At 39.2% G+C, this 13,273-nt stretch overlaps 1 protein-coding gene across 1 annotated transcript in view; it reads right to left on the bottom strand.

Annotated features, from left to right (window-relative positions):
- The window catches only part of HIBCH (3-hydroxyisobutyryl-CoA hydrolase), a 130,543-nt gene extending 117,554 nt beyond the window's left edge, over window positions 1-12,989 (bottom strand). Inside the window, exon 1 of the mRNA XM_007950113.1 lies at window positions 12,771-12,989. Coding sequence (XP_007948304.1) covers window positions 12,771-12,989 — 219 coding nt within the window. The remainder of the gene's footprint in view (window positions 1-12,770) is intronic.
- Between the last annotated feature and the right edge of the window lie 284 nt (window positions 12,990-13,273).

Raw genomic sequence — 13,273 nt, 5'->3', positions numbered from 1 at the left:
TGTTGTTTTGATTTGCATCTCTCTAGGAGCTCTGGTAGCATAGTGGCTAAAGCACTTGACTGCTAACCAGAAGGCTGGGGGTTCAAACCCACCAGCCACTCCTCGGGAGGAAGGTTGGGCAATCCTATTTCTGTAGTGATACTGCCTCAGAAACCCAAGGAGGGGTCACTATAAGTCGGGGCCGACTCGACGGCACATAACAACAACAACCACAACAATGGCTAATGGACACTCCTCAGAAGGAAGTTTGGGAAATCTACTTCCGGAGAGATACTGCTTCAGAAACCCAAGGAGGGGTCTCTATGAGTCGGATCCAACTGGACAGCAGTGAGTTTGCTTTTTTGGTTAATGGCTAACGATCATGAGCATTTTTTTCATATGTTTGTTGGTTGTAAGGCTGTAAATCTTTACAGAAGTAGATTGCCTCATCTTCCTCCCACGGAGCAGCTGGTGGGTTTAAACCACCAACTTTCTGGTTAGTAGCCAAATGCCTAACCCTCTATGCCACCAGAGCTCCTTATCCAGAAGGTGAGACTACCTAAAAGAATGGAGAGTGGAAGACCAGAGAATTGAATGGTGGTGAAGTGAGTGGTGACTAAGAACTAGCCTTTTTCTCATCATGATGTCAAAGCAGAGGTCTTCAGCTTTCATTTAACTCATCATTCCTCACAGAAGCATTTGCTGAATGCATTTGTTGCTATTTCCAAGAAAAAGTGTAAAAGTATATGTCAGAAAATATATTTTACTTTTCTTTACAATCTTGTGGAAAGAGTAAAGGAGGGAAGAAATTTGTACGAAGAAAGAAACTATATGAAGAACAAAATCATCAGGAATCAAGTGTATCTTCCTTTTAGTTGTCCAATTATAACATTTTATTTGTGGAAACTCGAGACTGGATACAGTAAGCAAACATTTTGTTGTCACTAAATTCTATAAAAGGACTTGTGAAAAGCCTCTAGAAACAAATATTAAATATATGTGAAAGCATAGAAAACTAAAGATATCTTTTAAATGTAGTGCCTAAGGCACTTGACTGCTAACCAGAAGGCTGGCGGTTCAAACCCAGCAGCCACTCCTCAGAAGGAAGATGGGGCAATGTACTTCCATAGTGATACTGCCTTGGAAACCCAAGGAGGGGTCGCTATAAGTCGGGTCTGACTCGATGGCACATAACAACAACAATTAGCAGTACGAGTATAGTCCCTTGATATGTCTCCAAATACTATCTAACTAATGAGGCACTTTATATGGAACAGAAGAGAGTTACTTAGCAAATTATAAACATAGTTTAATCAGCAAATGAGATATCCACTTCTTCTTTCTCTTCTTGCCTTTCCAGTATTCTGTTGGCTTAAGTTTTTACCAGAATGTTTTGGTAATATGAGGTGTGCAGGAGATATAACGGGTGTGGTTTAGGTGTATTAAACATTGTAACCAAACCACATGCACTGCTGTAGAGTCAGATCTGACTCATAGCAACCTCTCCTTGGGTTTCTGAGGCAGTATCTCTACAGAAGTAGATTCCCTTCTGAGGACCAGTTGATGGGTTTGAACCGCCAGCCTTCTGCTTAGCAGTCAAATGCCTTAGACACTATGCCACCAGAGCTCCAAACATTGTAAAGAAGCTCCTTAAATTTCTTTTTTTTTTTTGCATGCTTAAGAAACTAAAAGATTTTAATGCATTTTTCCCTGTAAAATTAATTTTATATTCATAGTTGCCACAAAATATCAAAAATTAGATTACCAAATTGTCTATAAATTGTGATAAAATGATTTTACAAACTAAATAGGTATTAGGGAGGATTCAAAATGATTTTAGAGTCTGGAAATCTAAAGTAAACAAGAATTTATTCAGGAATGTTTAAGAATGGAAGGAAATGACTCATTGATAGTGTTTGCCCCAGAGGATAACCTTTGTAACTCTACACCTAACCAGCCAGAGCTGGGCTGGGCAGTTTACTAAGGAATGTTCAGATGAAACACAGGAGGCAACCCAGTGTCCTTTCCCTGAACTTTTTGCTCTCAGATTCCAGCCTTTAATTCTCTTGAGACATAGGGGAACTCAGATCCTAAACATCCACTTACATCAACACTTTGGCATTTGCTATCTTTTACATCTGGGAATTCAGTAAGCAACACTTCTATGGAAAGGTAAGTGAAAAAAAATCATTCCCACTTTATGAAGTTTAATGTATATACTGTGTGTGTGTGTGTTTGTGTGTGTGTACAGAGTATGATAGAATAAAGATAAATACCTCAGCCCAGTGAAACTTGGTAAAAGAGAAGCCCTTATTCCTGTGCATTGGGAAGTGACTGTAGACATACTTGCTATGACTTGTTCCAGAAATATATCCTTTGCTTTTGATATCTCAGCAACTCATAGCTTTCAATGTTACATTCAACTCCTAGTTTATATAGTTTTAATAACCTTGCACTCACCTCAGAAAAATTTGAAATGTTTTCAATATTCTATCAAACTGTTAAGGATTCTTGCACCAAATCTTTAAAGAATCATAGATATGCTTTGCTCTCATGAAAGCTAGTCAATCTTTTCTAAGGTGGGTATAAATGTTTTATATTGGTTAATGATTTAAAGAGGACACAAAAATAAGATTGTGCAACGTTGTGCTAGGAATCTCTTACAACTAAGTCAGTTTAAATGTAGTTTTTTTGTGAGCCTCCACATTTCTTCTATTTGTTAACTACTTAATAATATCCCATGGTCAAGTCACTGTTACATATGCCTAACAGAAGAAAGGGAGCTCTGGTAGCATAGTGGCTAAGACACTTGCCTGCTAACCAGACGGCTGGCGGTTCAAACCCACCAGCCACTCCTCGGAAGGAAGGTTGGGCAATCCTACTTCCGTAGTGATAACTGCCTCGGAAACCCAAGGAGGGGTCGCTATGAGTCGGGTTTGACTCGACGGCACATAACAACAACAACAACAGAAGAAGAAATATAGATCCTGGCAAATGCTGCAAAACTCATTATAATGCAATGAACTCCAGTCAAAATTCATTTCTAGTTTCCAGCAATTGATTTAAAGTTATGAAGTGTGTCAGTGGCAGGCACTTTTAATCTGTGACAGCAATTGATGACTTCAATATTAGTTTTTTAAGAACCACAGACTGACTTGATATGATTAAGTAAAGAATATGACTGTGAGGGCTGAGAAAGGGCTCTCTGTTGACACTGCTATTATTGACCATTATTCTAGAGGCCTTGGCTAATGTGTTATTAAAATCTTCAGAATAATATTTAATGTCCAAAGAATACACAAGAAAACTACTAGAGTTAATAAATGAATTCAGCAAAGTTGAAAGGCACAAGAGCAACACACAAAAATCAGTTGTGTTTCCCCAGAAATGAACAATCTGAAAAGGAAATAAAGAAAACAATTTCATTTATAATAGCATCTAAAAGAATAAAATACCTAGGAATAAATTTAACCAAAGAAGTGGAAGTTTATACACTTCCAACTATGAAACATTGATAAAAGAAATTAAAGTAGACTTAAATATAAAGACATCCTGTGTTCATAGAGTAGAAGACTTAATGTTGGGAAGATGTCAATATTATTCAAAGCAATCTATAGATTCAATGCAATTCCTATCAAAATTCCAATGGTCCTTTTTGCAGAAATGGAAAAGTTAATCCCAGATTCATATGAAATTGCAAGGGGTTACAAATAGCCAAAACAATCTTGAAAAAGAAGAATAAAGTAGGACTCACGCTTCCAAATTTCAAAACACTATAAAGCTACAGTAATCAAAACAGAACTGAGAATCTAGAAATAAACCCATACATCTATGGTCAATTAATTACCAACAAGAGTGCTAAATCCATTCAACGTGGAAAGAAGTGTCTTTGCAATAAGTGGTGCAGGGACTACTGAATATCCACAAACAGAAGAATGAAGCTGGACTCATACATCATACCATATATGAAAATTAACTTTAAATGGACCAATGCCTTAAATATAAAAGCAGAAACAATAATATTCTTAAAAGAAAACATAGAGGTGAAACTTCAGGACATAGTTTCAAGCAATGGATTCTTAGATACGATGCCAAAAGCACATGTAACAAAAAGAAAGACAAAATAGACAAATTGGACTTCATCAAAATTATAAACTTTTGTGTGTCAAAGGACTTTATCTAGAAAATGAAGAGACAACCTTAAGTTGGGAGAAAATATTTGGTAACCATATATCTGATATAGTATCTAAAATATATAAAGAATTCCTACAATTCAACAGGTGACCCTAAATAGTGCCCATGGTTAAGTGCTTCAGTAGTACTCAAAAGGTTGGCAGTTCAAAGCCACCCCGAGATGATTCAGAAGACATGTCTGGTGATCTACCTCTGAAGAGTCACAGTCTTGAAAACCCTACAGAACAGTCCTACTCTGCACACATGGAGTTGCCACGAGTTTGAATGGACTGGAAGGCAACTAACAACAATACAACTCAACAAAAGACAAACAACTCAATTAAAAAATGGGGAAAGGACTTGAATAGACATTTGTCCAAATAAGATCTGCAATAAACACATGAAGTTATGCTCAATAGTCATTAGTGATTAGAGAAATGCAAATCACAACCACAACAAGGTACTACCAATATGGCTATTATTGAAAAATAGAAAACAAGTGTTAGCAAAGGCATAGAAAAATTGGAATGCTTGTCCTTTGCCAGCAGGAATGTAAAATGGTGCAGCTACTATGGAAAACAACAGTCCCTCAAAAAGTTAAATATAGAATTACCATATGAACCAGCAATTTCACCCTTATGTATATAAGGGCCTTACTTAAAAAGGACATTAAGTGTATCTATAATGTTTTCTTACCTAGATTACTGAAAAGCAAGTATGACTAAATGTTAATAGTTCATTCTAGGTGGTAAGATTAGGATGTTACACTATGACTTGTACTTTTCTATCTCTTTTAAATTCCTCAATATACATTATATAAGGAGCCCTGGTAGCTCAGTGGTTAAAGCACTTGGCTGTTAACCAGAAGGGCAGCAGTTCAAACCCACCAGTGGCTCTGTAGGAGAAAGACATGGCAGTCTGCTTCCATAAGGATTTACAGCCTTGGAAACCCTATGGGGCAGTTCTACTCTGTCCTTACAGGGTTGTTGTAAGTTAGAATTGACTCAATGGCAATGGGTTTGATTTTTTGGTGGGTACCTATCCAAAAGATGTGAAAGAAGGGACTCAAATAGATATTTGTACACCAATATTCCTTGCAGTATTATTCACAATAGCTGAAAAATGGGAACAACCCAAGTGTTAATCAACAACTGAATGGATAATCAAAATGAGCTATATACATGCATAAAATGAATATAAATTAAATTCTGACACATACCATGATATGGATGAACCTTGAAAACATTATGCTGACTAAAATAAGTCAGACACAAGAGGACAAATATTGTATGATCCCACTTATAGGAAATACCTAGAATAGTCAAATGTATAGACACAACCATTTATTAGTGGTTACCAGCGGCCGGGGAAAGTGGGCAATGAGGAAATTGCTTAAGGGGTACTGAGTTTCTGTTTAGGGTGTTAAAAATATTGGAAATAAATGGTGATGGCTATACAACATGGTGAATGTAAATAATATCACTAAATTGGACAATTAAAAATGGTTAAAATGGCTAATGTTTTGTTACACAATTTTTACCACAGTAAAATTTGAAAAGAAAGAAAATATAATGGTATGGTGAAAGGCTCATTGTGATGGTTAAGCAACAGTTTACAAAACAATATGTTTAGTAATATTTGTAAAAAATAATACACACACATGCGTATACACACGGACTGGAAATTTATATCCCCAAATGTTAACAGTGACAGTATTTTGGTGGGTATTGTTTTCTTCTTTATACTTTTTCACATGTCTTAAAGGTTCCATAAACTTTTCTTTATTGAGCATTACTTTTAAAAAAATAAGTACATTTCATCTGAAAGCACATATAGTAAGAATATTTTTGAAAAGTAAAGTTTGTTTGGAAGTTAACCTATTGCTATTAAAAAGAACACTGGCACAGTAATCCTAAGGAGGCTGAGTAAAAGGAAATAGGGGACCTATAAATATGGCCTCATGAATAAAAGAATTGAATACACAATACACTCATCATCACAGATTAGTAGGAAAGGGATATTTGTTCAATAATGGTGTTGATAAAATTGGCTAGATATATGAGATAAGAGTCAGTTTAGAATCTCCCAAAATAACTTTCAGATCATTAAAGACTTAACCCTTTTTTCTTTTTAGAATATCAAATAGTTAAAAATCAGGAAAAATATAAGTGAATATTGATCTGCTCAGAAGTTCTGGTAGTGCTGTGGTTAAAGCATTGGGCTGCTAACCAAATTGTTAGTAGTTCAAACCCACCAGCCACTCCGTGGGAGAATGATGAGGCTTCTGTAAAGATTCACAGTCTTGGAAACGGTATGGGGCAGTTCTACTCTGTCCTACAGGGTTGCTATGAGTCAGAATCTACCAAATAGCAGTGGATTTGGGTTTATTGATCTGCAGTTTGGTTTAAAAAGAATTTTCAAGGTACAAAAACAAAAGATTCATAGATTGTACTATACAAAAAAAAATTAATTTTGTACATAAAAAAATGCTTAAATGAAATTAAAAGGCAAACTAAGAAAATAATTTGCAAAAAGAAGAATGTGGCAGATTAGTATTTAATGATCTGGAAGTTATTTTGGGAGATTCTAAACTGACTCTTATCCCATATATCTAGCCAATTTTATCAACACCGTTATTGAATAAACATCCCTTTCTTACTATGTTGTTAATTGAATTAAATAAGATAAATAAGACTCCTATATTGCTAATCTGTGAGCTCTATAAAAGTAGAAATATAGCTATAGTATTCACCTTTTTTTATATCCATCAGCATTATGTCCATAACATAATACAAAGAATTAGTATGTATTGAATGAGAAGAAGAAACATAAGAGGAGAAAGAGAAATACAAATGGCTAGCAGATATGAAAAAAAACAAACTCACTTATAATAAAAAAAAATGTAAATTAAAACTACAATGAGAAATTTGGAGAAGTTTTTTGTGTTGTGAATGTATAATAGATGCAGTGATGAGATACGCACATCATTCAAGAGAAAGAGTGCTTTGGAGGGCAATTGGCAAAATCATTGATCAATGGGAATCTAACATAAAGAAATAAAATAGAGCTTGATATTCATGAAGAATATATCTTCTCATCAGTGTCACTAAATGGTACACATAAAAACTGTTGACTTGGTGTTATGTTTTGCTGTTTATGTTCTCAACAACCACAAAATAAATAATTAAAAAAAAATACATTTTCCAGACTCTTAGACTCCAAAGCTGTGTTTTCAAATTGTGTTCCAAGGAGTCCTGGGATTCAGAGAGTTCCCCAAATCTGCCTGACCAGAGCAATGCCACTTTTATGTAATTTATATGTTAGATTTCATTCAAGAATTTTGTTTTTTTAAGGGTTCCACTCAAAACATTACAATTTGAATATCACTATACATTATTACAGGAGCTCTGGTAGCGTAGTGCCTAAGGCACTTGACCGCTAACCAGAAGGCTAGCGGTTCAAACCCACCAGCCACTCCTCGGAAGGAAAGTTGGGCAATCTACTTCCGTAGTGATACGGCCTCGGAAACCCAAAGAGGGGTCTCTACGAGTCGGGTCCGACTCGATGGCACATAACAACAACAACAACATACTGTAATAATGTACGTTGTTGTTGTTATGTGCCATCGAGTCGGACTAGCTTTCTGGTTAGCGGTCAAGTGCCTTAGGCACTAAGCTACCAGAGCTCCTGTAATAATGTATAGTGATATTCAAATTGTAATGTTCCCTGGGTGGCACAAGCAGTTTGCAGTCAGCTGCTAACCTAAAGATTGGCAGTTCAAACCCAACCAACAATGTCCTGGAAGAAAGGCCTGGCAATCTGCTTCTGTAAAAATTACAGCCAAGAAAACCTTATGAAGCAGTTCTACTCTGTAACCATGGGGTCACCATGAGTCATAATCAACTCCAGAAATGAGTTTGTTTCTTTTTTATAAGCATACTATAGTATAATATTTACTTAATATAATACAGTGAAGTATTACTTCTGAGAAACTACTGGAGTAGTGGAGAACAATAGTTCGAGTGTTATGTTCCCAAACACTGACCTCAAAGTTGTAATTAAAATTCCTGCTTCAGCAAACTTATAAATCACTCTCTAATTACCCTGCAAATAGTCAAAAACTCAGATGTAAAACCTGAGAATATCCAGGGCCTGTTGCAATAAGAAATAAAAGGTCTCTGTTTCATGATGTTCACCAGGATTTCTTAATGTATCAGTCCGTCCACTCAGATGTTTCAACTGAACAAATTTTACTGAAGGGACTATTTACAGAAGCCAGGATTAGGTTTAAAGTTAGGATTGAATGAAGGACCATAGGTACCTAGTCACTAGTCACAGTAAGTTGTTATATACACTAGGCATGACAGGACATGGGGAGGAGATAGTGTTTGCAGAGCCCACCGAGAGCTGAAGTCACAGAAGGGCAGCTGGCTTTGCTGAGTGGTAGTCTTGGAGGGGCACATCCACTGTGAGAATTCTGGCCCTAAGCAGGAAAAGAAGTGGCAATAAATACTCCAGTCTTTCTCTTTTCCCACCCTCCAATCTACTGCTGATGTCAACCAGTAGTTGAACCCAACTAGAAGCTAGCTAGCAAGGGAGAGGGTGTGGAGTATTCATGAAAGGTCTGCCCTGTGAAGCCAAGTGTTGAACAGAGAGGGGCAGCACACTTATCATATGAAATATTGGGAACCTAGATGCTCAGTAATACCAAAAAACAAAACAAATAAACAAACCCACTGCCATTGAGTAGATGCCTGCTCATAATAACCCCTATAGGGCAGGGTGGAACTGCACTGTGTGATTTCCAGGGCTGTAAATCTTTGTGGCCGTAGACTGCCACATCTTTCTTTCTTCTGTTGGAACCACTGATATTTAGTTAGCAACTGAATACCTTAACCACTACACCACCAGAGCTCCTGCTCAATAACAACCCCCCAAAAATACTGCCATGAGTCAATTCTGACTCATAGAAACCCCCGCTGGGTTTCCAAGGCTGTAAGTCTTTACAGAAGTAGATTACCTCATCTTCCTCCCATGGAGCAGCTGGTGGGTTTTGAACTGCCAACCATCTGGTTAGTAGCCGGATACCTTATCCACTGTGCCACCAGATCTCCTTGCTCAATAGTAAGAATATTTAATTAAATTATGGTATTAACCATTCTCTTAATTAAGTGAATAATGCTATTCAAAATACCATTATGTAGTCACGGAGCACAGAAGAAAACACTCAACTCTTACCTTGAGAAGGCAGATTTTCTCATATTGTCAAGTGAGGTGCTTTCTAGTCCCTCCAACAAAGTTTCTTACAAAAGCAAAAGCAGGACTAGTTCCCTGTAGGAAATACCTTCCACTCCGTGCCAAAAACAAGTATCTGTAAACCCTCCTCCACAACTACTATAAACATCTTGGTTTGTTGATAGCTTTCCAGATCTTTTTCCATGCATATGTACACATATGATTATATTGTATTTGGGATCATACCTTAGGTATTCTTTTGTAAACTGTATTTTATCTCTTAATTAAATCACAAATACCATTTCATAAATAGATACTATTCTGCAACTTTTTGAACACTTTCTTGCCTGTATCCAAATTGTAATTATTTTCTATTCTGAGACATTTAGTTTGGTTTCTACTTGGCTATTATCAAATGCATTATGATGAACTTAATGTCAACTCTTTTTGGATACATTTAAAAGCTCACGGCCTGTATACCTAAGGCCTTCAAGCTAATAATTTTTTTTCAGCACACACACATACATGCATAAATAAGAATATGCAAGAGAGACATATGTGGCCTCCAAAGCCTAAGTATTTATTCTCTAGACATTTTCAGAAAAAGTTTGCCAATTCCTACTATAAAGGATTCCTGTATTATAAATTCCCAGAAATGAAATTTTTGAGTCATAGGGTGTGAATATTTTTGAGGCTTCATACATCCTGCCAAATTGGCCTCTAGAAAGTTTGAACCAATTTATGCCCTTCTCAGTAATATATTTAGTCATTTACCACATATCCTAGCCAAGGGTTGCTGTCCCAAATGCCTAGCTCTGAGTATTCCTTTATTTCTCAGTCAGTTTAATGGTTCATCATACTTTAAAAATGTCACTTCTTTTAAAAATACATTTGGCCATTTACATTTTCCTTTCATGACTTTGTTTAAATTTTTAGCCCATTTTTCCAAAAAAGGGGTATTTTTATTTTCTATGTAAAACCTCTTTATCCTTTTCATATATATTACAAATATTTCTGATATTTTTATTTGTCTTTTAATTTTATTCTCTGGGTTCTTTTTATTTTTTTGTGTGAAAGAAGTTAAAAAATCTATAGTTAAATCTGTCACTTTTCCTTTGTAATTTCTGCCTTTATTTCATGCTTACAATAATGTGAATCCTGGAGTCAGATTGCTGGGTTCAAATTTGGCCTCACTACCTACTACACATCTGAGTAAATTACTTACCCTTTCTAAGTCTCAGTTTTCCTCTTTACAAAGGGGAGAGAATAGTAATACCTACCATAGGGTTGATGTAAGAATTAACTGCTATAGAACACAAAGCACTTAGCATAGAGCCATGTGCTGTCATTATAGCAGTGAGACAATACTCCAGGCAAAAGCAATAACATGTGTAAAGGCACAAAGACATGAGTTGGTGCATTTAGGAAAGGAGATATGGTGTGGTTGCAGTGTAAAGTGTGGGGGGTCAAGGTGGACAGGTAGGGGTGAAAATGGGCCTTGAAAGCCATGCTCAAGAGTTTGCTCTTTATGCTACCAGAGATCAAGAGCCAATGAAGACTTTTAAGCAAGCAAGAATCCCATTGAGATGTGTGATTTAGGATGATCTCTAGGGGTGGTGGTAGGAGCTTTGGTGATATAGTGGTTAAAGCACTCTGCTGTTAACCAAAAGGTCAGCAGATTTGAACCCCAGCCACTCTGCAGGGAGAATGATAAAGCAGTCTGCTTCCATAATGATTCACAGCCTTGAAAACCCTATGCAGTGTTTCTATTCTGCCCTATAGGGTCACTATGAGTTGGAGTCTACTCGACAGCAATGGGTTTGGTTTGGCTGAGTTCTTTTAGCAATCCTCTTCTTCACCCTTCCCCTTCCTAAAGACAAATTCTTTTAGGGTTTAAAGATTTTTTCTGGTGTTTTTCTCCTAACTTCTAACATTGTGTTTAAACTATTGCTTCATTTTGCCATCATAGACACAATGTGGGACTGATTAATAAATAGTAGCAATGGGAATGGGAAGAAGGCAGTGGAACTAAAAGATGAATCAGAGAGAAGGTAGAATCAACAGGATTTATTGGTGAATGGGAACGAAGGAGAAGTTGAGTGTCAAGTTAGGGTCCACAAGAGCAGCCTGGAAGCAGAAAGACAAGTCCACTTGGGAAAGGTAAATCTGTAAGTGATATTCTGTGGAGTATGACAATTGAGTATTATCCCAACCTCCTGTCTCTTGCTGGTTCCTCACTGTTCTGAGGACCAAGTGTTGACAACTCAGGGCATCAGCCTTGGGCAGTTTGGGGAAAATGTAAATAAATACTTTCCAGTTAGAAGTTTGAAACAGAGCCTCTCAGTTACATGACATGGAAGGAGTTACAGGTAAGCTGACATATTGGTCTTCTCAGTCCTCCAAGTCACCTGCTGCCTGAGCTTGCCCCCAGCGTGGGGTCTTGCAGACATTCTCATTTCCCACCTGTGCTGGCAAGTGAACGCCAGAGGGAAGCTGTGCTTTAGAACGTCCAGTTTAATCACAAACGGCATTCAGCAACTGTCTCCTACTCAAAAGCTGTGTGTTGCCTTTTTTATTTCTACACCCTCTCCATTCATCCCTATCCCCACTTACCATTCAAAACTGTCCCTGAGTATCAAAGCTTAACGAGTTGAGGAAGGAGAAGTTTCTTACACGTGCTTTCTGTGAATGTGGCCTTAGACACACACCTCAGGAGGAAAGAGCCCAGAGACACTGCTGTGGTTCGAAGGCCATCCAGCATATCTGACATTCTATTAGAACAATGGGACCGCATTGCCACTGGGAGCAAATCCATCTTCCCAGGGGCTAACCCGTCCATCACACCCTTAATCCCCCAAAAGAGTCTGAAGAATAGAGATTTTAGAACGCGAAATTTGTGGGCGGCTACAAGACGCGAACAAAACCATCGGATTAGGTGACCCTGAAGCCCTTTTCTTCCTGGCACTCCCCTCCGAATCAGCCCACTTGTGACGTCGCAGGCGCCTGGCTCCGTGGGCTACCCTGCGCCGCCCGCATATTTCGGGGCGCACCCTCGTGCTTCCACGCCACGGCCCGGGGGACCCGAGGGGGCGGCGAGGCCTGGCAGGTGCTCAGGTTCGCGATGCGGAGCGGAGATGGCGGCGCGTGGCACTCAGCTTCGCCTTCGCCTGGGATGACCTTGTCTTCCCCGCCCCTCGCCCTCGGGCTGAGCCTTGGTCAGGCGCCTGGCGCCCCCTGCTAGCCTCCCGCGCCCCGGCCACCTCCTCCTCCTCCCGTTTTCCTCCTCCTCCTCCCTCTCTCCTCCTCCGCCTCTTCCGTTTCTGAAGGCAAAGGCTGCAGCCTGTTTCTGCGCTCTGCGCCCCCACATCCCCGGCTGGGCTCACGCGTTTCCTCCTGGCGCGCTCCCCCTTCTGCGCCACTGCCTTCCTCCTCTCCACAGCTGGTGCCCCGGGCTTGGTGAGCAGCGACGCACCCCATCGCCTCTCTGAGGGTTGGTGAGTGAATCCGGGCCAGGAGGGCTCCTCGCTCTCCGCGCCGGCCTGGGGTGACCTGTGTCCGCGGCAGCGAAGCCGCCACCCTGCCGGCCCTGCCTGCTTCGACATCGCGGCTGGAACCGGCCGGGCGGAGGAGCTCGCGGGTCCTGGGGTTCCCCTGGCTCTGCAGAAACGACCCGATAGAAATTGAGGGTGGGAAACAAAAGATTACGAAACAACTTTTTGTTTGCACAAATCAATAGCATTTCTTGATCAGAGAAGCTGACAGTTGTCGAGACCAGTGGCCCAAGTTCAACAGGTAGATAGATAGATGGCTTAACTGTCAGTGCCCCTTGGTTGCGGGGTGTGCTTTCAGAGATGCTTCTGACAGTGGAGACACTCACTGCTGGCTG

Source organism: Orycteropus afer, unplaced genomic scaffold (assembly GCF_000298275.1).
Source record: "Orycteropus afer afer isolate SDZICR_OR568_19922 unplaced genomic scaffold, OryAfe1.0 scaffold00001, whole genome shotgun sequence".
Lineage (NCBI taxonomy): Eukaryota > Metazoa > Chordata > Mammalia > Tubulidentata > Orycteropodidae > Orycteropus > Orycteropus afer.
This window is presented reverse-complemented; position numbering and strand designations above follow the sequence as displayed.